At 41.1% G+C, this 25,799-nt stretch overlaps 1 protein-coding gene across 3 annotated transcripts in view; it reads right to left on the reverse strand.

The window, feature by feature from the left end:
- HSDL2 (hydroxysteroid dehydrogenase like 2) overlaps nucleotides 1-25,799 on the reverse strand; it is an 82,942-nt gene that overhangs the window by 17,469 nt on the left and 39,674 nt on the right. For all 3 annotated transcript variants that reach the window (XM_025359859.1, XM_025359858.1, XM_025359860.1), the window contains 3 exons: nucleotides 16,805-16,999; nucleotides 13,685-13,756; nucleotides 614-763 (listed from right to left, as the gene is read on the reverse strand). In XM_025359859.1, the coding sequence (XP_025215644.1) occupies nucleotides 614-763; nucleotides 13,685-13,756; nucleotides 16,805-16,999 (417 nt within the window). The remainder of the gene's footprint in view (nucleotides 1-613; nucleotides 764-13,684; nucleotides 13,757-16,804; nucleotides 17,000-25,799) is intronic.

Genomic DNA, 25,799 nt, shown 5'->3' on the forward strand with positions numbered 1-25,799 from the left:
GTGAGCCCAGATCACACCACTGCACTCCAGCCTGGGCAACAAAGCGAGACTCCATCTCAAAAAAAAAAAAAAAAAATTTTAAAAAACAGAAACGTAAAAAAAGCTGACTGCTTTCAGACTGACCTGTTAATGTCAAAGATAAAAGTGGCAAGGTGCCTATAGTTGATAAATTACTGTATCATATTACCTGTCATGATCCATATGCCCTTCTAAGCAGGATTTTCTCTCAAATATGCCAGAGTTATATAACACTGGGAATATTTGTAATAAAATTTACTTTACATGTGTCCGTACGCACTGATCTTAATCTAGAAATAAAAATCACTGGGAGGCTGAAGTCGGAGGATCACCTGAGCCCAGTAGGTCGAGGCTGAAGTGAGCCATGATCATGCCATTGCTCTCCAGCCTGGGTGACAAAGACTCCATCTCAAAGAGACAACAACAAAAACAAATTAATAGTTATAGGTGCTGTTCTTGAATGTCTATATTCAAGAGTAAGGGTCTTGAATGCAGCCAACTATCCAGGGCATCACTGTTGGAGGCTGATTTTCTTCCAAAGGAAACACCCCGTTTTGTTTCATAAAAACTTCAGATTACCAGATGCAGTCCTTACCGGAGAGCTCAAACAGATAGATTGCTTGAGTGGCTTTAACAATATCATCACTGAGAGAATCCTTAACAATTCTAAATGTTTTTTCCACAGCTCCAGAACGTGGTTTTGGTTGCGGCTGCGGTTTCTCTTCTTTGAATTCTGGAACAGCACCTATAAGATGTTATTCAAGCAAATGACCTTAATGCCTGGCAGTGAAGGACCACACACAGAATTAATTAATCAACAGGACAGACTTGCCACCAATTAGACCTATTTGACCAAAATGACTTTAAATGCATTAAGTGGCATGTAAAAGCATAAATCATATTGACAGAATAACAGTCAAACACACATCAATTGTGACTATAAATGTAAATGGTTTGTACTCTCCAAATAAAAGGCTAACTTTCAGATTAGGTTAAAAATACTACTAAACTATAAATATTCATTGTAAACAGACCTTCTATATCTGAGCACTTTGTGAGGCCAAGGCTGGGTGTGGTGGCTCATGCGTGTAATTCCAGCACTTTGGGAGGCCAAGGCGGGCGGATCACTTGAGCCCAGGAGTTCAAGACCAGCCTGAGCAACACGGAGAAACCCTGTCTCTACAAACAATACAAAAATTAGCTGGGCGTGGTGGTTGGTGTCTGTAGTCCCAGCTACTTGGGAGGCTGAGGTGAGAGGATCACTTGAGCCTGGGAGGTGGAGGCTGCAGTGAGCCGAGATCACGCCACTGCACTCCAGCCTGGGTGACAGAGGGAGACCCTGTCTCAAAAATATAAATAAAATAAACAGACCTAAACACAACTACTGGAGTATTAGGGATGATAATCACTCCTTTGTCAATTTCTCTGAGTTCTAAAACCAAATGAGAACAAAAAGACACTGGAATCAGAAAGATGGAAATCAAAATATCAGCTGTGGAATTAGTGGAGCTATACTGGAGACTGTAGCTTGAATCAACACCCAAGTGTGCTTTCTAATCACTCTACCTCTATATTCAATCTATTCACATAGTCCTTTCACCCATGGATTGATCCTGCATCCTCCCATCACAGGTTAGAAATGCTCTGTTAAGTACAGATCATGTAGAAAACTGAGGACAGCCTGCTCAAAAAGAGAATGCTCAGAAGGGTCTGACATACAACCTCAAGTTCTCCCCATCTCACTTATTCAGATTGATCCTCCCAATAGATGAAAAGGGAGGTTAAACTATTACCCCCTGACTAACAGGCTGCCTTCTCTGGAAACACTAGGTCACGAGAATGAAGGTTGCCTGCAACATTTTAAAACTTGCGTTCACTTAACCCATTGGCTATAACAACTTAACATATGATGTTAAGCCAGGGGAGAAGACAGCAGTTCATAGGACTGCCTTGCTCCCGTATCATGATGCTGCCCCCCAATACTGTCACAGTTTGTGTATTTATTTATTTATTTATTTATTTTTGAGATTTGTCTCAAAATCTCGCTTTGTCACCCAGGCTGGAGTGCAGTGACTTGATCTCGGCTCACTGCAACCTCCGTCTCCCGGTTCAAGCGATTCTCCTGCTTCAGCCTCCCAAGTAGCTGAGACTACAGGTGCCGACCACCATGCCCGGCTAACTTTTGAATTTTTAGTAGAGACAGGATTTCACCATGTTGGCCAGGTTGGTCTCAAACTCCTGATCTCAGGTGATCTGCCCACCTTGGCCTCACAAAGTGCTGGGATTGCAGACGTGAGCCACCATGCCCAGCCTCTCTGTTCCTTTATTTATCATCCTAGAATCACATAGGGGCACCTAAGTAGCTGCCCCCAGAAACAGGTAAGAACAATTCATTAATTAAATTAACTCCAAGGCCAATCTGTGCTCTAGGCTGAAGGTGAATCTGTTTCTCAACTCAAATTATACACAGCCATCTTGTCTAATACAACTCCCCAAAGGTTATTAAATGAAATCTAATTGACAGCATAAAGATACTCCATAGTACAAAGTAAGCTATTCATAAAGTATACTGAATATAAATTGCCTTTCATTATGATATTTCCACAAATTTAAAAAAAAAAACCCTTTTCCTTTTAAAAATTAAAGTACAAACAGATATTAGAGATGAAAGCCTTAAAGAATTTCTTTAGCCTGTTTTATTATTGTTTTAAAATTTACTACAGTGTACCCCTTTATTGCCTGCACTGGGGGCTATCCACTTCTCCTGCCTTGCCCTTAGCATGGCGCTGCTTTTTATTGATGTGTAACATACATTCAGAAACAGTGATCAGGTGTATCCAGACCAAAATTTATGTAAGAAAGTGAAAACATCGTGTCATCACCACCTAGGTCAAGAAAGAGGACATTACAGGTATCCCAGAAGCCCACTCCACAACCCCTCCTAATTGCTAACACCATATATTAGTTTTTTTTGTTTTTTTTTTTTTTGAGACTGAGTCTCGCTCTGTCGCCCAGGCTGGAGTGCTGTGGCCGGATCTCAGCTCACTGCAAGCTCCGCCTCCCGGGTTCACGCCATTCTCCTGCCTCAGCCTCCCGTGTAGCTGGGACTACAGGTGCCCGCCACCTCGCCCGGCTTATTTTTTTATATTTTTAGTAGAGACGGGGTTTCACCGTGTTAGCCAGGATGGTCTCGATCTCCTGACCTCGTGATCCGCCCGTCTCGGCCTCCCAAAGTGCTGGGATTACAGGCTTGAGCCACCGCGCCCGGCCTCATATATTAGTTTTGTCTCATGTTTATCGTCAAATAAATGGAATAAATCATACAGTATCTATTTTTATATGCCTGCCGAACCTTCAAAACTCTTCCAAAAAAAATGCAAGAGGAGGGAACACTTTCTAATTAATTACGTGAGGCCAGTTTACCATGACACCAAGCCAGACACAGACATACAAGAAAACTGACTAGGGTAGACAGACAATATGCAAATGTATATACATGCATACATACATAAAATTAAGTCGAGAAGTGATGGGTTCTACTTAAGAATTGGGATAGAATGTAAGAATATTTTAGTTAAGATAGTTTTTGAATAGATACTGAACTAAACAATATAAGGCTGAATATGTAAATACATACACACGTACATATTTATTCTACAATTTGAAAACATAAAATTGGCCAGTAGTTCATCTTCACCAGTTAAATTTGAAAAAGGTATTCCCCATGCTTCAACGATAACACCTAATACTTTCTAACCTTTGCAGTGCTTATCTGAGCAAGGCCACTTCCCAGTTATTTTCCAAGTGTACACCAGTGTAAGTAAATGGGACACATTACTATTAATATAAGGTATTATTATTTAGAAGCCAATTTTAAAATTGAGCTATGAATTCCAATGTTTATCTATTTATTTATTTATTGTTTTTTGAGACAGGGGCTTACTCTGTCACCCAGGCTGAAGTGCAGTGGTACAATCAAGGTTCACTGCAGCCTCAACTTCCTGACTTCAAGCTTCCTGAGTAGCTGGGACCACAGGCATGTGCCACTATGCCCAGCTAATTTTTTGTATTTTTTTGTAGAGATAGGGTTTCACCATGTTGGCCAGGCTGGTCTCGAACTCCTAGACTCAAGCCATCCACCCGCCTCAGCCACCCATGACTGGGATTACAGACATGAGCTACTGCACCTGGCCTCAAAAGGTTGTTTTTGAAGACATGGAGAACATTCACAATAATTAAGTAATGTTAAATTAAATGAGAATCTATGCAATTAAACATAATATAAATAAAGCTTCTTTTTTAAAAAAAACACACACACTATGAACCTACTGGTAAAATATTTATTTCTGGGTATACATTTTAAGTTATATGTGCAAAAAAAAAAAAAAACACAGTGGTTGAAAGGAAATAAGCCAAAATATAAATGTACTTATAATTGGATTACAGGTACTTTAAATTTTTTTCTTTGAGCTGTTCTATACTTTTTTTTTTTTTTGAGACAGTCTTGCTGTGTCACCCAGGCTGGAGTGCAATGGCGTGATCTCAGCCCACTGCAATACTCCACCTCCCAGGTTCAAGCGATTCTGGTGCCTCAGCCTCCCAAGTAGCTGGGATTACAGGCGCATACCACTGCACCCAACTAATTTTATATTTTTATTTGAGACAGGGTTTCACCGTGTTGACCAGGCTGGTCTCAAACTCCCGACCTCAGGCGATTCGCTCACCTCAGCCTCCCAAAGTGCTGGGATTACAGGTGTGAGCCACTGCACCTGGCCTGTTCTATACTTTTTTATACTTCTGTATTAAGCTTTTCTTTTCAAAAATGTTTTTAATTTTTAATGTTTTAAATTTTTTCTATTTGTAGCGATAGGGTCTCGCTATGTTGCCCAGGCTGGTCTTGAACTCCTGTCCTCAAGTGATCATCCCACCTCTGTCTCCCACAGTGTTATGATTACAGGTGTGAGCCCCTACATCCTGCCCGTACTAAGCTTTTCTATACAGACTAATTTAAAATGCTATCAAAATTGAGTAAAGTATATAACAAAATTGATTGGCTGTAGCCAAAACTATGTTAAGGGGATAAATGCACAAACTTTATTTCATTATTTTAAAAGAAATAACAATAAAGTATTAGCCCAACAAGTAAGAACAGGAACAAAACCGACCTCAAAGAAAGGAGAAAACAATAAAGCAAAAGTAAAAAAAGTGAGGTATCAGATGGTTGCACAATTCTGGGAAGATGCTAAAAATCATTAGACACTTTCAAATGGTGAATTTTTTTTTTTTTTTAAACAGAGCTTCACTCTGTCGCCCCATCTGGAGTGCAGTGACATGATTTTGGCTCACTGCAACCTCCACCTCCCAGGCTCAAGTGATTCTCCTGCCTCAGCCTCCCGAGTAACTGGAATTACAGACGTGCACCACCACAACCCAGCTAATTTTTTGTATTTTTAGTAGAGACAGGATTTCGCCTGTTGCCCAGGCTGAACTCCTGAGCTCAGACAATCTGCCTGCCTCAGCCTCCCAAAGTGCTAGGATACAGGCATGAGCCACCGTGCCCGGCCTAAAATGGTGAATTTTTTGGTGTATGTAAGTTATATCTCAAGTTGTTTTTAAAAGGATAATGAATCAGAAAAGAGAAAACCTGTAGAATTAAACATGAAATAAAATTTAAAATCTGGTGCTTTTGAGAAAAACAAAATAAGATACTATAAAATAAGCAACTGATCAAGAAAAAAGAAAAATAATTTTTAAAACAGAGGATAGAGGCCAGGTGCAGAGGCTCACACCTGTAATCCTAGCACTTTGGGAGGCTGAGGTGGGTGGATCACCTGAGGTCAGGAGTTTGAGAACAGCCTGACCAACATGGTGAAACCCCGTCTCTACTAAAAATACAAAAATTAGCTGGGCATGGTGGCGGGTGCCTGTAATCCCAGCTACTCAGGAGGCTGAGGCACGAGAATTCCTTGAACCTGGGAGGTGGGGGTTACAGTGAGTCAAGATAGCACCACTGCACTCCAGCCTGGGCGACAGAGTGAGACTTTTTCTCAAAAGAAAAAATAAAAAAACAAAGGAAAGAGATAAAACAGTTTGAAAACTTTAAAAAACTGTGTAAGTGAAATACTACATGTCAACTCTTAAATAGGTTTTGAAACTTCAAATGGATAATTTTGGTTTTTTTATGTTTTAAAAAGCCTATAATTGAATAAAATAAAGGTTCTGAAAGAAATAACTTCAGAAGAGACCCAAATGACTTAGTAGGTATTTCGAACCTTCAAAGAAGAGAGCATAGAAAAAGGTCGGGTGTGGTGGCTCATGCCTGTAATCTCAGCACTTTTGGGAGGTCAAGGCAGGTGGATCACGAGGTCAGGAGGTTGAGACCATCCTGGCTAACACAGTGAAACCCTGTCTCTACTAAAAATAAAAAAATAAAAATAAAATTAGCTGGACATGGTGGCGCGAGCCTGTAATCCCCAGCTACTCAAGAGGCTGAAGCAGGAGAATCGCTTGAACCCAGACGGCTCAGGTTGCAGTGAGCCAAGAAAACGCCACTGCATCCAGCCTGGGCAACAAAACGGTCTCCATCTCAATTAAAAAAAAAAAAGGAAAGAAAGAAAGGAAAGAAGAAAGGAAGAAAGAGCACAGAAAGAGAACATTACCCATTTAACATATTTAAAATGTAACAAGTTTATTACACTAAAAAAAGTAGATACCAATCTAACTTCTCTGATTTAAAAAATATCCATCTTATACAAATGTTAACACCTTATGGTAAAATCTGAAGATTTTTCTAATTAAAATTAAGAATAAAATAAGGATAATTAAAATAAAATAGTTTTAAAGAACTTGTGGAAGTTCAAGTCAGTGTATTAAGATATATGCCAGAAATAATCCTTCAAAGATATTATTATATGCAGACAAGAAGTTTTACCATGTAGAAAGTCCAAGATAATTAATAATAACTACAGCAACCAATAGTTATAGGGGCTTCCTGCATCAAATGTACAATATGATGTACTATCACTCTTATTCCTCACAATAATTACACAAGGAAAGCAAGACGTGACAAAACTGTTTCAGAGAGCTGAAGTGATGTGCCCCAAATGACACATGTAAGTGGCAGGCACCGGATTTGAACCCATATTTGTCTTACTCCGAAGTCTATGCTTTCAATGAGTACTCACTCTCTCTCAGAAACTATTAGATGTCTTTAAAAACAACAACAAAAAGCTCATGATGGTGACCAGATACAGAACATACAAAAGTTAATTTCCCCCTTTTTATTTTTAACTTGCCTTGTTCCAGAAAGCATTTCAATTTGTTTAATAAAAACAAATGGAATTCAAGATTAAATCCAGGCAGTCTGACTCCAGAGCCTGCAATTTTATCCACTGAGTAATAAATATGTCCATAACATTTTCTTCTATGTTTAGCAATCTAATTTTTTATATAGCCAACATAAAAGCTGAGCACAGTGCTGAGATGTGAAACTCACCAGAAGTTGACCAAGCAAAGGCTGCTAAAGCAAGGGCAGCGAAGACACACGGTTCCTTCATGTTTCCAAAGGCAGGTCATGTGTTTTGTCTTAGCAGTTACACCAGAGAGAACTGAGTCTGTCATATAAATAACTGCTGGAACCCCTCCCTTCCTAGTGGGTAACTACCTCAGGTGATTTGTGTATTAGTCAAGGTATATCATCTACATATGAAGTGCCAAGGAGATTGCAGCAAAAACTTTAGTTTATCCCTGAAAGACATTTGCCAAGAGATAAATTGCATAATTTATCACCTGGATTATTGAGACGTAAACATGATGAGTTTGCACAAGAGAAAAAAAAAAACTTCAGGAGACAAAAAAAAACAAACCAATGATAGATTTTAAAGGTGCAGCCATCAGACTACAAAAATGTAAGCCGGAATGGGAAAGAAATATTTATAGAATTCCAATACACAAAAGAAGATGACATATGGCTGGTAGTCCCTGACACAGGCTCTCCTAACTTCACACTGAATAAATATAAAAATGCACACACACAAAAAAGGGGAAATACTGAACATCACCTAGACTGATACACAATCTATTATCTGAATCTAGGAGGAGAGGTTCAGCAGCTCTAAGGTACACAGAGTCAGCCTCAGAAAGACCAGTCTCCTGTGCTTTCCCTCATGAAAGATCTCAAAGAAAGAATACCTCTGCCCACCCGAACAAAGAAGAGAGGCTCGCGCTGGATCAGACTCTGGGCTTGTACCAACTGAGATCAGGAGCCGTCTCTCTGTTTTACACACGCTACTTTTCAAGACACGCTCTATATGATTCCTCATCCTCATCTTTCAAATCCAGTTCCAAAGCTTGTAGCTCCCAAATAAGATAAGCAGACAGTAGGGGAGTCCTGCAGTGCAGCATCCTGGGAAGTACGTGCCCCAAGGCATGGCTGACAAGGATGGGGAGGGGAAGAACCTTGGCAGCAGAGCATTGCAGGAGAGAGTAGTTTTTGTGTTTTTGTTGTGTTTCATGTTGTTTTTGAGATAGGATCTCCCTCTGTCACCCGGGCTGGAGTGCAATGGCACAATCACAGCTCGCTGCAACCTTGAACTCCTGGGTTCAAGTGATCCTCCTGCCTCAGCCTCCCAAGTACCTGAGACTACAGGTACGTACCACCACGCCTGGCTACTGTTAAAAGTTTTTTGTAGAAATGGGATCTTGCTATTGCTATATTGCTCAGGCTCATCTAGAACTCCTGGCCTCAGGCGATCCTCCCACCACAGCCTCCCAAAGTGCTGGGATTGTAGGCTTTAGCCACTGAGCCAGGCCTGGAGAGTAGTTTGAAACAGAGGAAGTAAAGGAAGGTCACATGTCAGCCTTGCACACTGGCCTGAGCTATTTGCCCAACAGGTGCTACATTTGAAACTACAGCTCAGAAAAAGGAATTCCTCCATATGGACAGGGAGTGGAGCCAAAAGCAACCTACACATTCCTGCCTTTGACTACACTAGCTCTAGAGATACCTCCTACTATGAGGAAGAATTAATGGAAAAAAAATAACCTGATGCCTATGAAAAAAATAATATGCCACAAGGCAATGGAGGCTACTCTGAAGAGCAAGATCTAAAACTAACTTACAAGAATTCTTCCACATGGAAACTATATCATTATGATGTGTCAATACAGATTCATCAGTTGTGACAAATGTGCCACTCTGGTAGAGGATGCTGCTAAGGAAGGAGGTTATGCATGTGTGGGGGCCGGCGGGTATATGGGATATTTCTATACCTTCCTCTCAGTTTTGCTCTGAATCTAAAACTGCTCTCGAAAAAATAAAGCTTTGGCCAGGCACAGTGGCTCATGCCTGTAATCCCAGCACTTTGGGAGGCCAAGGTGGGCAGATCACCTGAGGTCAGAAGTTTGAGACCAGCCTGGCCAATGTGGCGAAACCCCATCTCTACTAAAAATACAAAATTAGCCAGGCGTGGTGGCACACCCATGTAATCCCAGTTACTAGCAAGGCTGAGGGAGGAGAATTGCTTGAAACTGGGAGGTGGAGGTTGCAGTGAGCCAAGATCATGCCACTGCACTCCAGCGTGGGCAACAGAGAGAGACTCTCTCAAAAAAATAAATAAATAAAGCCTTAAAAAAAAAACTATATGAAACAGGGACAGAAAGTTATATATAACTGGCTGAGATGAAAAGACAATAGGATAAAATGAAAGCGGAAGTGAGAGAAATATAAGCACCATAGCAAATTAAAATAACCATTTGAGACAATATGGAAGAGAAACTAAGCTATAGAACATCTTATCAGACTGTCCTTTTTAATACAGAGGACAAACTTTAAAAGGTCTCCAGAATACAGAAGAGAAAGCCGGAACCAATGAGAAGTGGTGCTAACTACAGGGAAAGGGTAAGGGGAGCCAGGGTAAGAATAAGTGTTTCTGAGAATCAAGAACAAATGGAACAGAAGCAATTAAAACTGTAACTGAAGGAAAATAGGCCCAGCGCCATAGCTCATGCCTGTAATCCCAGCACGTTGGGAGGCTGAGGCAGGATGATTGTTTGAGGCCAGGAGTTTGAGACCAGCCTGGGCAATATAATAAGATCCCCTCTTTACAAAAAATTTAAAAATTAGCTGGGCGTGGTGGCATGCACCTCTAGTCCCAGCTACTGGGGAGGCTGAGGTGAGAGGATTGTTTAAGTCCAGGACTTTGAGGGCTGCAGTGGGCTATGATAGAGCCACTGCACTCCAGCTTGGGCGACAGGGTGAGACCCAGTCTCTAAAACAAATGAAGGCCGGGCGCGGTGGCTCAAGCCTGTAATCCTAGCACTTTGGGAGGCCGAGATGGGCGGATCACAAGGTCAGGAGATCGAGACCATCCTGGCTAACACGGTGAAACCCCGTCTCTACTAAAAAGTACAAAAAACTAGCCGGGCGAGGTGGCGGGCGCCTGTAGTCCCAGCTACTCGGGAGGCTGAGGCAGGAGAATGGCGTAAACCCGGGAGGCGGAGCTTGCAGTGAGCTGAGATCCGGCCACTGCACTCCAGCCTGGGCCACAGAGCGAGACTCTGTCTAAAAAATAATAATAATAAAAAAATAAAACAAATGAAAAATAAAAATAAGAATAAGCTGAAAGTCAAAAAAAAAAAAAAAAGACTGAGTGGGCTCCCTGTGTTCCAGTGGAGAGTAGGGGTGGGGGGAATCAATGAAGAAATAATGGTATTGTGTTTTTTGTTTGTTTGTTTTTTGAGACAGGGTCTCACTCTCTCACACAGGCTGGAGTTCACTGGCTTGACCATAGCTCACTGCAACCTCAAACTCCTGAACTCAAGTGATCCTCCCACCTCAGCCTCCCAAGTCGCTGGGACTACAGGCATGCACCATCACACCCAGCTAATTTTTGTACTTTTTGTAGAGACAAGGTTTCGCCATGTTGCCCAGACTACTTTTGAACTCCTGGGCTCAAGCAATCCTCCCACCTCAGCCTCCCAAAGTGCTGGGACTACAGGCATGAGCCACTATGCCTGGTTGATATTGCTTTTAAGATAGGAAGAAAGAAAAAATCAATTTAAAACTATGTACACTGTTTACAATAATTACATATATAAGAGCTAACATACACAGGACAAATACTGGAAAAGGTATAATGAAATGGTAACGGGTTATTATAAGTTGTGGGTGCAACAGAAGGGTGAACCTCTCCCCCTTTGGAAACAAGGGATACACCATGGTTCTCAGAGAGCTGAACTATGAGAGGACATAAGAAATAAACTGAAAGAGGTAACTTATAGCCCAGGCTACTATCCATATGACTATAATAATATACCTACAGAAAAGGTCAAGTAAAATTGCTATCGACTGAACCACACAGAATCAAAAAAAGAGAACTACAGAAGTAAATGCTCCCGCAGCATTAGGTGGGGGAAGTTAGCCAAAGGAATTTGAGTCTTCTGACCTTAAGGGTGAGAGCATTGCTTCTGTGGAGATGGCTATAGGCAAAGTTATCCCTATCAAAGCCTGATGCCAGTAAACACTGATTTTACACTCTACCTGTCTAACCCCCTTGTTCTGATTCCATGGTCATTAAATGACCTTCTGACTATGATTCTGTTTCATGTGTAATTATATCCAAAGGAAGAGTATGTGCTGATCAAGCACCTACATGTTTAACCTATGAGATGGCAACTCCTTGTTATAAATTAATAAATTGGATTATCACGGGAAAGAATGTGCTAATTTATGTATTTATTTGAGACAGGGTGTTGCTCTGTTGCCCAGGCTGGAGTGCTATAGCTCAATCATAGCTCACTGCAGCCTCAAACTCTTGAGCTCACGGGATCCTCCTGCTTCAGTCTCCTGAGTAGCTGAGACTACAGGCATGTGCCACCATGCCCAGCTAATTTTTTTTATTTTTTGTAGAGATGGGGTCTCATATGTTGCCCAGACTAAGAATATGCTTAAATTTATAAGACTAAGTATTCAAGTGTTAGGAAAGCCATTTAAGTTTACTGGTTAAAGACATGGGCTTTGGAATCACAGAAATACAAGTTTAAATCTTAGTTCTGCCACCTGCTGGCTGTGCAATCGCAGCTATAAAATGAGGGTAGTATCTGTCTTGGGGATTAATAGTGTTAAACAGGACAATGCATGCAAAGTACTTAGCACAGTGTTTGGCACATAGTAGGTGTCCAGTAAATAGTTGTTGAATAAACAAAATGAATATACTTGATCAATAAATGGTTATTATTTAAAATTTGGAATTTAAATGAGCTCAGTTCATGCATGCCTTCTTCTAAAAGACAGATCCAACCTTAGGGCGCTGGGCAAAAATCAGAGTTTTGGACTTAACTAACTTGAAGACCAGACTCTTCCAGACTTTGATAATTTTCCACCATTCTCTAAGAGGCCTTTTGAGAAAAAGACTGAGAATCTTGTTTTTCCTGGTTTTAATACTCTGGGTAGTAGGATTATGAGTAACTATTTTCCTTTCTATTGTTTTAAATTGTCTATAATACAAAAAAGTCCTTTTTATTACCTAAGTAATTTTTTTTAATTACCACAAAAATTTGGAAAAAGAAAAGATAAATAATAAAGAATAAATAAAGGAAAGCTGGAAATAAGGTTTGGCACTAAAATGCACTGCAGTAAGGTGCCACAGATTTGCTAACGGTATCAAGGAAATTCATCCCTACATTTTCTATCAGACTTCTAAAAAAAAAAAAACAAAATCGATGAGCATCACAGCATCTATAAGATTAAGGTAAGGGCCCATAAGAAGCACAGCCATTCTTATTAGTAAACCAGGAGAGAAATTCTTCCCACAGGTATTCATTAAAGTGTTTCTTCTTTAAGTGAGCCACTGGCAAAATGTCAGAACACAAAGTCTAAAATGTAAACTCTGGACCAATTCAAGGGCACTGTTGTTTCTGAATTACAGAAACAAAACAAAGTAAAACCCGAACCTCCTCTGAAGTTGATGTCTTCCATAAAATCGTCACATAACACAAACTGTGGAAATGGTGTTAGATGTATTTGATATATGACACACTTTTCCTCAAAATAACGTATCAACATGAAATACCTAAAGACAGTGCAAAAGAAAATAAATAAAACCTGAAAAAAAAGTTTTTTCAGACCTTTTTTTGACCAAATGCAAAGAATATATTAATAACTCCTTCTTTTTTTTTTTTTTTTTTTTTTGAGACAGGGTCTTGCTCTGTCACCCAGGCTAGAGTGCAGTGGCACGATCATGGCTCACTGAAGCTTCAACTTCCCAGGCTCAGGTGATCCTCCCACCTCAGCCTCCTGAGTAGCTGGGACTACAGTCTCGTGCCACCACGCCCAGTTTATTTTTTTGTAGACATGGGGTCTTGCCATGTTGCCCAAGCTTGTCGCAAACTCCTGGACTCAAGTGATCCATTCGCCTCAAAAGTGCTGGGATTACAGGTATGAGCCATTGTGCCCAGCCTTATTAAAACTTCTTAGTGGTAGATGAACAAAATAACCTTCTTTACTAGAATTAACTGAGAGCTCACATTACTTGTTTACTTTAAATTACAAAATAGTTTAAAAACAGAAGGCAGAAATGTCACTGTTACAGGATCAATTCCATATTTTGGAAGAAATATGTAAGTTAGGATTTATATTTTCTAACATAAAATATAGTCTAGATCTTACCAGTCGATTCCATTTTCTTACTAACTGCTTCTGGGTATTCATCTAAGAAGAAATCTGGTTGCAAAGGATGACCTGAAAAATTGACCCCAAACCATTAGGTTAATGTAACTACAACATAGTAAGATTTTAACATCTGTTTAGTAAACATATCTGTTTCATTAAAAATCATTCTGGTGCAACAGAAAAGGCCTCCGTGAGAACTGTCAAATGACCTGATCTTCATTCAATTAATTTTCTCATAATTCAGTTATCCTCCTCTCCTCTGATAAATTTTATCTTCAAGATTTAATCCCCAAAAGATCACCTGTTCTGTAGAGCCTTTACCTGCTCTCCCAGGAACCTTTGCCCTTCTCCTCCTACACTGCTCTTCTGGCCCACATTCTTCCAAAGTGCTCAGGACTCATTTCTTACCTGCCCTCCTAAGAGCAGAGGGCCCCTTCTTAAGAAGGACTTTCTTCTCAGCATTAGTGCATTTGGGTCTCTTCTCTCTCTCCCTCTTCCTCTCACTCCATCATCATGAAAACTAAGCTATCCTATTCCATCCATTCCACTGGCTTATTATTATTATTATTGACACAGGGTCTCACTGTCACCCAGGCTGGAGTGCAGTGGCACGATCTTGGCTCACTGCAACCTCCACCTCGTGGGATCAAGTGATCCTCCTCCCTCAGCCTCCCAAGTAACTGGGACCACAGGTGCAAGCCACCATATCCAGCTAATATTTATTTATTTATTGAGATGGAGTCTCGCTCTGTCACCCAGGCTTGAGTACAGTGGCACAATCTCGGCTCATTGCACCCTCTGCCTCCCAGGTTCAAGGAATCCTCCTGCCTCAGCTTCCCAAGTAGCTGGGATTACAGGTGCCCACCACCAGGCCTGGCTAATTTTTGTATTTCTAGTAGACACAGAGTTTCCCCATATTGGTCAGGCTGGTCTCGAACTCCTGACCTCAGGATATCCACCCACCTCGGTTTCCCAATGTGCTGGGATTATGGGCATGAGCCACGGCACCCGACCACTCATTTTTATTTTTTATAGACAGAGGGTTTTGCCATGTTGCCCAGTATGGTCTTGAACTCTTTGGCTCAAGTGATCTGCCGGCCTTGGCCTCCCAAAGCACTGGGATTACAGGTGTGAGCCACTGCACACAGCCTCCACTGGGTCTTATTTTCAGCTAATGGTTGTGGTTAGCAAATAGGCTAACTGTTTTAATTACACTGATAACTCCAAGACACGTGCACACTAGAAGATTTAAAGGCCACAAAGCCTTCAAAACTATAGTACAGTGAGATGTTAACAATCTCAATTGCTCTCTTTTTCTTTTCCTTTCTTTCTTTTCCTTTTTTTTCTTTTCTTTTCTTTTTTCTTTTTTTTTTTTTTTTTGAGATGGGGTCTTGCTGTTTTGCCCAGGCTGGTCTCAAACTTCTGGGCTCAAATGAGCCTCCTGCCTCAGTCTCCTGTCTCTCTCTCTCTTTTTCAGAAGTTTAAGCAAACTTCTGGAGGGCAGGAATGAATTCATCTTTGTTATATCCTAATATCATAGTATCTGGTCATACTAAGTTCTCAATACTTGATAGGATTTTTAATTTAAATAAAATTTTAAAACTTGTGCACAATTACACTGTGTCTTTAAAACCTAAAGTAACAATTATATTCCTGGGTACCAGGACCCAGAAGACCCGAATCTAGTCAGGTTCTGCCGCCTATTAGCCATCTGCTCTTAGGCAAAGGCTCAATCTCTCTGAGCCTGTTTTTCCACTTGTAAATATTAACTACTAAATATTCTGAGTGTACTATATGCTGGGCACTGTGCCAAAAACATACGTTATCACATTTAGTCTTTACAAAAAATCTTGTATGAAATGTATCGTTCTCTTAAGTTTACCAATATGGACATTAAGGCTGAGACAGACAAACTGGGTGACATGCTGAAAGCTGCATAGCAGTGAGCAGCAGAGCTGCAATATGAACCTGGCTTGTCTTCTCCCAAATTCCATGTTCTTAATCACTAAGCATTACTTCCCTTACAGAATTGTTATGCAGGCTAAATAGATAATGCATATCAGAGTGCTTTATAAAACTATAATCTGCTATTTAATTCAGTTGGAACTGCAGAGATGAGCAGGGATGATACAAATATAAACATGGTTTGTGTCATTTAGAAGCTCAGCTTAATGAATAATATTTAAAATATACTTTACCATAAATTAAATTTACTTCTATATATGGCTATATTAGAATACATCATATTCTATATGGTAAAAATCCATTATTATCATTATCATCCACGATTTCAGAGAGAGAGAGTTACTTAAAAAGAGGGCTTTCTGGAAGCTTCTCAGATCACTTTACTACACCATGCCCACTCATCTACACCACCTGTCATTAAGCTACTCTAAGAGACTGCACTTAAGAGACAAATATTTAGAGTCCACAATCATAAATTATTTTAAACAAAAAAATTCATGACTGGGCCAGGTGCAGTGGCTCACACCTGTAATCCTAACACTTTAGGAGGCCAAGGCAGGCAGATCACTTGAGCTCAGGAGTTCAAGACCAGCCTGGGCAACATGGTGAAATCCCACATCTACAAATATAAAAATTAACCAGGTGTGGTGGCACATGCCTATAGTCCCAGCTACTCAAGAGGCTGCGGTAGAAGGATTGCTTGAGCCTAGGAGGTGGAGGTTGCAGTAAGCTGAGATCGTGCCACTGCACTCCAGCCAGGGTGACAGAGTGAGACCCTTTCTCAAATAAATAAATAACCCACTACTGTACCATCTGTCACCACATATTCTTGAACAAAATCTTTACTCTGTGATTTTAAGACCAACTTTAAAAAATAATTTTCATTTCTTATTTCGAGATTTGGAAGTGGCTAGTAGCTGATCTGACTTTCTGTGCTTATATATATCACTTCAAAAGCCCTCAACTCACCTCTATTTTTTATTCATCTTTTTTTTTAAGTTGTGTTGGTATGGGTTTTTTTCCTTCATTGGGAAGACAGCTTTTAAAATAACATATTCATTTTACGATCACACAAACACAAAAAACAGATGTGTTCATTGCAGAAAATATGGAAAAACATATTGTTATTTTTAAAAACTATACAAGCATTACCTGGTTTAATTGCATAGATGTCAAAATTTTGTATTCCTTCTGCTTTTAAGATATTTTCATCAATGACAAAGTTGCCAGTAAAACTTTTTGGCTTTTGGAAAATGGAATATGCTGCATCTGCAATGATATCCACTTTTCTACACTGGCTTTCGATACCAGGTCCTCCCAGCATCTCCGTAGCAGCAGTGTGTATGGCTGTAGAGAAAACACATACACACATACGCTCGTAACTCCAAATCAAATAATAAAACTATGGAAGTAACAAGCACTACCCTTCACAATTATCAAGGCTAATTCTTTCATTTCTTAGATGATGAAAACAAGGTCCAGACTGCTTAAGGGATTTGCCAAATTGTTTTGTTTTTTGTTTTTGTTTTTGTTTTGGAGACAGTCTTGCTCTGTCGCCCAGACAGGAGTGCAATGGCGTGATCTCCGCTCACCGCAACCTCCACCTCCTGGGTTCAAGCAATTGAACCCAGCCTTCCGAGTAGCTGGGATTACAGGCGTGCGCCACCACGCCCAGGAAATTTTTTGTATTTTTAGTAGAAACGGGGTTTCACCATGTTGGCCAGGCTGGTCTCAAACTCCTGACCTCGTGATCCATCCACCTCGGCCTCCCAAAGTGCTGGGATGACAGGCGTGAGCCACTGAGCCCGGCCCCAGAATTTGCCAAATGTTCCACAGAGAGAACTGGGTAGAAAACACATGTTCCTTACTCTGTGCGACCCTGCCTTATACTACAGACTAAACCAGAAGACTCACAGTAAAATTCAATGAACTTTCTGATTTAGAATGCTCAAGAATTTGCATGTCTTTTAAAGGAATAACTGAAGAGACCTCTAATAGCTTCCAATTGATTCTCTTGATAACAGCTAAGAGATTACTGCCTGAAAACAGACAGTACCACCAGTCTTAATACCCAAAATTTCCTTTCACATAAACATATGGAGTGCATATGAGGCTTAAAACATCAGCACTGCCTGTGATGACTCCTTCTCTGGGAAGAGAGCTTGCTTTGCCTCTTTAACACCTGTCAGCCACCACCAACCACATGCACACATTCTTGTGGGAATTCACTGAACCAACAATGCCACTGATTATAAAGTGCACCATTATGTTAGGGACCACTAAGGAAACAAAAAAGCTGCCAATTAAATTATGATATATCATTCATTGTAAGATACAAACTGGTATCAGAGATGTACAAATACAATACATGGGCATCTCAGCATCAATGAAAATGGTATAAACTCTTTCACCTAGTCAGTGAATAGGTTCCTTGAAAAACACTCAATAAATATTGCTTGGATTTCTGGGGGTCCTTTTTAAATTCAGACAACTCTGTTCTGTAGAAAATATTAGAAAATAGCCAGGTGCGGTGGCTCATGCCTGTAATCCCAGCACTGTGGGAGGCCAAGGTGGATGGATCACTTGAGGTCAGGAGTTCGGGACAAGCCTGGTCAACATGGTGAAACCCCATCTCTACTAAAAATACAAAAATGAGCCAGGCATGGTGGCCAGTGCCTGTAGTCCCAGCTACTTGGGAGGCAGAGGTAAGAGGATCGCTTGAATCTGAGAGCCAGAGGTTGTAATGGGCTGAGATTACTCCAGTGTACTCCAGCCTGGGTGACAGAGTGAGACTCCGTCTCAGGAAAAAAAAAAAAAAAAAGGAAATAAAGAGAAGTAAAAGGAAAAATTGCTTAATTAATTATAATTTCCCTATCCAGGGATACCTGCTGTTAATATTTGCATATAATTTTTACTATGTTAGCTGTACTTTTAAAAATTATGTGTCTTATATGAAGTAACTTGAAACTCTACAATTAACAGTACATTATTAATTACACATTGTCAACAGTAACATCTCAATTTGCTTACATAGTTTACATCAAACAAGAAAAGTCTATTTATTTATTTTCCAACATAATTCATAGGTTCATAGAAAGTCAATTTATTTAAATGTACTTAGGTTTGTGAGTTTCTAGTACTTTAGATAAAACTTATTTCCATACATTGTTAAAATACAATTTTAAATTATTATATGCTAGAATAACTTACATATTTTGGTCTATAAGATGACATGTCTGTAGCTTTTAAGGGCCATTGGCCCTTTTGCATTCACTCAACAAATAGTTATTAAGCACTTACTATATATAAGTCAGGCGCTATTCTAGATATTAAGGACACAGATGTTGACAAAACAGACATAAAGCGTCTACCTTCATGGAACTTACATCCCTTTTTTTTTAATGTTCAATTAATTTAGGGAATTTCTTGAAAGCATTGAGTTAGAAGACACTTTTCTACTTCATAACTAAAAATCATTTACTAGGAATAATATTTTTTTTTTTTTTTTTTTGAGATAGGGTCTCATACTGGCACTCAGACCAAAGGTAGTGGTGAGATCATGGCTCTCAGCAGCCTTGATCTCCTGGGCTCTCAAAGTATCCTCCTACCTCACCCTCCCACCACATCCAGTTTTTTTATTTTATTTTTTTTTTGAGACGGAGTCTGGCTCTGTCGCCCAGGCTGGAGTGCAGTGGCGCGATCTCGGCTCACTGCAAGCTCCGCCTCCCGCGTTCACGCCATTCTCCTGCCTCAGCCTCCCGAGCAGCTGGGACTACAGGCGCCCGCCACCACGCCTGGCTAATTTTTTGTATTTTTAGTAGAGACGGGGTTTCACCGTGTTAGCCAGGATGGTCTCAATTTCCTGACCTCGTGATCCACTGGCCTCAGCCTCCCAAAGTGCTGGGATTACAGGCGTGAGCCACCGCGCCTGGCTTTTTGTTTTGTTTTGTTTTTTTGTGTTTTTTTTTGTAGAAATGGGGTCTTGCTGTGTTTCCCAGGCTGGTCTCCAACTGGTGGGCTCAAGCCATCCTCCTGCCTCGGCCTCCCAAAGTGTTGGGATTACAGGTGTGAGCCACCATGTCCAGCCCTAGAAATAATTTTTTTCCTTAACCAACAGATCAAGAGCAAGAGCTCTGGTCTCACTCTTGAACTGATCCTTTATTAATTAAAAAAAAAAAAATAGCAGCTGGATGTGGTGGCTAGAGCCTATAATCCCAGATATTCTGGAGGCTAAGGCAGGAAGATCGCTTGAGCCTAGGAGTTTGAGGCTGCAGTGAGCTATGACTGTGCCACTGCATTCCAGCCTGGGTGACAGAGTGAGACCCCATCTGCTTGTCAAAAAAACACAAAAATTAAAAATGAATAAACTAAAATAAAAAATAGCACCTGCCATTCATTAAGTATACCCTGTGCCAGGCATGCTATTACCTATTTTACATACATTATCTTACTTAATTCTTAGAACCCTGAGGTAGGTCCTGTTGTTATTCCCATTTCATAGATAGGAGCGCTCAAGCACAGAGAAGTAAAGTAACTTGCCCAAGGTCACAGAAGCTAAAATTCAAACACCCAGCAGCCTGACTTGAGAGCCAGGCTCTCATCCATGATGCAACTAAATGGGTCATACCTTGTTAATCAAAGTTCTTGGAGTTCAGTTATCATCTCACTCTCGAAAACTGCAGAACTTTCCTGTACATAATTGAGTATAATCTATTTTGAAACGATATGCATACATGCACACTCCTAGTCTCCATGTAAACGACATCAATTGTACAAGAATCCTTAAAAATTCTAAATTAGAAGTCTAATAAAAATATGTCACATGTAAGTATATACATGCTATGTGTGTGTGTCTATAGAATAAGAAATGTTCCTCCAACCTATCATTACTTTAACAATCTTTCTAGGAAAGATACAAAGAAGGTACAACTAGACGCTCAAAAATTAAGAAGTGGGCCATTGAGTATTTCTCAACACAGATTTTGGAATGCCAACAAGCTAACCCAACAGGTTAGAAAAAACTGATAACAATAAAAACAGGTTAACAGTAGGATAAATCAAATGAAATTCACTGATGATTTCTGGGAAAGAAAATAAGCAAGATTTATAATGAAAGCAGATAAGCCATGGATCACAAGAGTCACAACATCAACCCTAAAACTTAAGTCTTATTAAGAGATAACTGAAGAGACATCTAATAGCTTCCAATTGATTCTCCTGATAACAGCTAAGAGATTACTGCCTGAAAACAGACAGTACCAACAGTCTTAAGACCAATCAAAGATTTCCTTTCACATAAATATATGGAGTGCATATGAGGCTTAAAACATCAGCACTGCCCGTGATGACTCCTTCTCTGGGAAGAGAGCTTATTTCCCCTCTTTAACACCTGTCAGCCACCACCACACATATCCACATAGTCGTGTGCGTATCCACTGAACCAATGATGCCACCGATTATACAGCACACCATTACCTTAGGGATCACTAAGGAAAGAAAAAAGCTGCCAATTAAACTATGATATATCATCCATTGTAAGATACAGACAGATATTAGAGATGTACAAATACAAAGCATGGGGATGTCAGAATCAATGAAAATGTATAAACTGTTTAACCTAGTCAGTGAACAGGTCCCTTGAAAAACAGGGAAACTAGTTTTGATTTCTAGCACCAGACAGGAAGGAGGTGAGGCACCACCTTGTCGCCTCACCTTCCTTGGTTAGCTGAGTTCCCAAATCTATTTGCAATATAGTCCAGGTGACAGAGGTCTGCAGCTGCTCTGTGATACTTCTGCGGCCTTCCTCTCTGCAGCCATTACCAAATCAGTAGCTGCCATACCCGGACTCCCCACCCCAAAGCCCAAATCAAATCCACCCAAAAGTGGACTTTCCTGCTTCTACTACACTTGTCCAGACCAGTCACAAGGTAAGAAGAGTACGCATTGTGAATAGCAGCCATCATCCCTCTCTCCTTCTCCACCCTCCATTTCAGCAGGAACCATGAAACAGGTCTTATAAAAAGAAAAAAATTACAATTCTGAAGGTGACCTAGTTGGAAGCCTGAAATTCCATGTTGTGAAACAACTAGAGGCCGGCCCTCTGATCCTTTCTCTGGATGTGCTGAATTCAGCAGGGTGAAAGTGCTAAACCCAGGAGGAGCAATGAAGTCGGTGTTGTTGAGAAGAGCACGCAGCTGAAAAGCCAAGCGGCAGACCAGGACACTGCTGTGATTGAGGATAATATATGTTACACTGTACTCACTCCGTTAAGCACAATAAATCTCTTTTTTCTTGAAAGGCAATAATGTTGGGAGATTACTTCTGGTTCCAGCTGACATAAAGAGAGTCACTCTACGCTGTCATCTAAGATGAGGAGATGCGTGTTTTCCTTTAAATAGAGGCCTCACAAACAGCCAAGAGCCTGGCCACCCTCTCAAGTCCATTTTCACCCCTCCATTTTCATTGCCTCACTCATGAATAATGTAATATTCTAGCTAGCTTTCCTGCCTCTTCTCTCTATAATCTTACAAGCCATCCTATATTCAGATGCCAGATTAAACTTCCTAAACCTCATCAACAACCATATTACTTCAGTGCTCCTATTTTCCCTAGTTTATTATTAATCTTCTGCTTTTAAGTCTTCAGTGGCTCTCCACTGAATATAGGTTACAACTCAAGCTCCTAAACTTGGCAGACAAGACCATCCATCTCATCCATCTTCCCCACACCCTCACACTCACCCAACATTCCAGTCAACCTGCACAACTTGAGTTGCTCAAGTTCAGTAGGAAATAACAAGCCCACACCCTATCATACATACACCAGCCTTGTAGTTCCACCGCACAGACAGTATTTTCCCAAACTGCAATCTTTGCATGCGTCGCTCCCTCTGCCGAGAAATGTCTTTCCCAGTTCTCCTTTCTGAAACATTCCAACATCCCCTTGAGATCTCTTTTCAATTGTTTACCTACTTTTGAAAATCTACTTCTCTGATCATTTATCCTGAGCTACTATGTCTCAAAAGCACCCTGTAGGCCAGGCACGGTGGATCACACCTGTAATCCCAGCACTTTGAGAGGCCGAGGAGGGTGGATCACTTGAGGGCAGGAGTTCCAGAGCACCCTCGCCAATGTAGTAAAACCCCTGTCTGTACTAAAAAAAAAAAAAAAAAATACAAAAATTAGCTGGGCGTGGTGGCGCGTGCCTGTAGTCCCACCTACTCGGGAGGCTGAGGCAGGAGAATCACTTGAACTCAGGAGTCAGAGGTTTCAGTGAGCCAAGATGGCGCCACTGCATTCCAGCCTGGGTGACAGAGCAAGATTCTGTCTCAAAAAATAAAAAATAAAAAACAATACCCAGTACATAATTCATCATACCATGCACCACAAGGAACATGACTGTAAATTGGATTTAGTGTGTCATCAAGTCTAGCACCAAGTAACATCACTGGCTCCAAGATGTCTAGTAAACCTTCTAAAATGAATATCTTGACGCTAAAGCAAAGATCTCAGCAATGAGCTGATTTTTCCTGCTGATCCTGATAATGCCCTCTATATTCCCTGATACAGAACATTCTGCCTGTTATATAAGCTTTGTCCACAATATTTTGGAGCCAGGCAGAAGGTAATCATATTGCACATTCATTCACTCATTTACTCACTCATCAAATATTTATTGAATGTCATCAAATATTTATCTACAATGACTACAATAAAACGAACAAAGCAAACACTGTCCCTATCCTCAAGAAGTTTTCATTCTAGTAAAGAAGACATTAAATAACCATAATTATAATTATAAATTAATAATTACAAATGCTGTAAGTGATGTGAAGATGTACAGACTACTAAACCCAATGATCAGCCCCATTTTGTAAGAACTATCAGCATAATCTGACACAATTGATCACTCCCTATATTAGTCTGTTCTCGCATTACTATAAAGAAATACTTAGGCTGGGCACGGTGGTCACGCCTGTAATCCCAGCACTTTGGGAGGCCGTGGGTGGATCACTTGAGGTCAGGAGTTCAAGACCAGCCTAGCCAACATGGTGAAACCCCGTCTCTACTAATAATACAAAAAACTTAGCCAGGTGTGGTGGTGCACGCCTGTAATCCCAGCTACTCGGGAGGCTGAGGCAGGAGAATCACCTGAACCTGGGAGGCAGAGGTTGCAGTGAGCTGAGATCGAGCCACTGTGCTCCAGTCCAGCCTGGGCAACAGAGTAAGACTCCGTCTCAAAAAAAAGAAAAAAGAAAAAAAAAGAAATACCCGAGACTGGGTAATTTTTAAAAGAGGTTTAAGTGGCTCACAGTTCTGCATGCTGTACAAGCATGGCTCCAACATCACTTGGCTTCTGGGGAGGCCTTGGGGAGCTTGTACTCATGGCAGAAGGTGAAGAAGGAGCAGGCACATCACATGGCTAAAGGAGGAACGAGAGAGCGAGGGGGTGTGCTACATACTTTTAAAAACCAGATAAGAACTTGCTCACTATGGTGAGGGCAGTACCAAGGAGGATGGTGCTAAACCGTTCATGAGAAAGCTGTCCCCATGATCCAATCAGCTCCCACCAGACCCCACCTCCAACACTGGGGATGACATTTTGACATGAGATTTAGGTGGAGACAACATCCAAACTGTATCACTCCCCATTCTCCTTGGAACAGTTTCTTCAGCCAGCTTTCACCTCCTCTGGGTTTCTTCCTACTTTACTCTCCTATGTGGGTCTTCCTCTTCTTGCCAACCTTTCAATGTTGAAATGGGCAATGGTCCTTTCTCTTCTTCTCACTGCCTAGATGGTATCGTGTAGTTTTGTGGCTTTTAATGCCTTCTATATGTTGATAACCCACAGATTTTTATCTCCAGCCTGGACCACTCTCCTGACCCCTATTTACAAGCCCTGCTGTCTAATGACTGTCCCCGCTTGGGTGTTCAAACACAACACCCCACACTGAATTCCTAAGCTTGCCCTCCATCTGCTCTACGTGCAGCTTTCTCCATCTCAATTCCTGAGATGGAGATAGTCTCCACCGTCCTAGTAACTCAAGCCAGAAATCTTTATTTTTTTAATTTAATTTTTTTTTTTTTTTTTTTTTTTTTTTGTGAGTTGGAGTCTCACTCTCTCACCCAGGCTGGAGTGCACTGGCGTGATCTCAGCTCGCTGTAACCTCCACCTCCCAGGTTCAAGCAATTCTCCTGCCTCAGCCTCCTGAGTGGATGGGACTACAGGCACGCATCACTAAGCCAGGCTAATTTTTGTGTATTTTTAGTAGAGATGAAGTTTCACCATGTTGGCCAGGCTGGTCTTGAACTCTTGACCTCAGGTGATTCATCCACCTGGGCCTCCCCAAAGTGCTGGGATTACAGATGTGAGCCACCGCACCTGGCTATTTTCCAGAAATCTTGGAGTCACCCTTGACTCTTTCTCTCACGTCCCAAAGGCAATCCATCAGCAGATATTGTTGGTTCTACCTTGAAAATATATCAGAATCTGGCCACTCTCTACCACCTTTACTGCTGTCATCCTGGTCACAGCCACCAAAATCTGTGCCTCACTTCCTGCAATAGCCTCCCAACTGTTCCCCCCCCCTTTGCCCCTCAAGAATCTAGGCTTGGCTGAGCGTGGTGGCTCACGCCTGTAATCCCAGCACTTTGGGAGGTCGAAACGGGCGGATCACGAGGTCAGGAGATCGAGACCATCTTGGCTAACACGGTGAAACCCCATCTCTACTAAAAATACAAAAAATTAGCCAGGCGAGGTGGCCAGCGCCTGTAGTCCCAGTTACTCGGGAGGCTGAGGCAGGAGAATGGCGTGAACCCAGTAGGCAGAGCTTGCAGTGAGCTGAGATCGCACCACTGTACTCCAGCCTGGGTGACTGAGTGAGACTCCGTCTCAAAAAAAAAAAAAAAAAAAAAAAGGAATCAAGGCTCATCAGAACAGCCAGAAAGGTTTTTTAAACATTTAGGTCCCTTCTCTGCCTGAAATCCTGAAACAGCTCCTCATTTCACCCAGAGTAATCTAAGACCAAGTCTTGGCAAGGGCCTATAACATCTGACCCCCATTTCCTTATGGGCATCATCTCATTTTCTACTCCTCTCCCCTCACTCTGGCGACACTGGTCTTCTCCCTGCTCTTGCATCATGCCAGT

This window comes from Theropithecus gelada, chromosome 15 (assembly GCF_003255815.1).
Source record: "Theropithecus gelada isolate Dixy chromosome 15, Tgel_1.0, whole genome shotgun sequence".
Classification (NCBI taxonomy): Eukaryota; Metazoa; Chordata; class Mammalia; order Primates; family Cercopithecidae; genus Theropithecus; species Theropithecus gelada.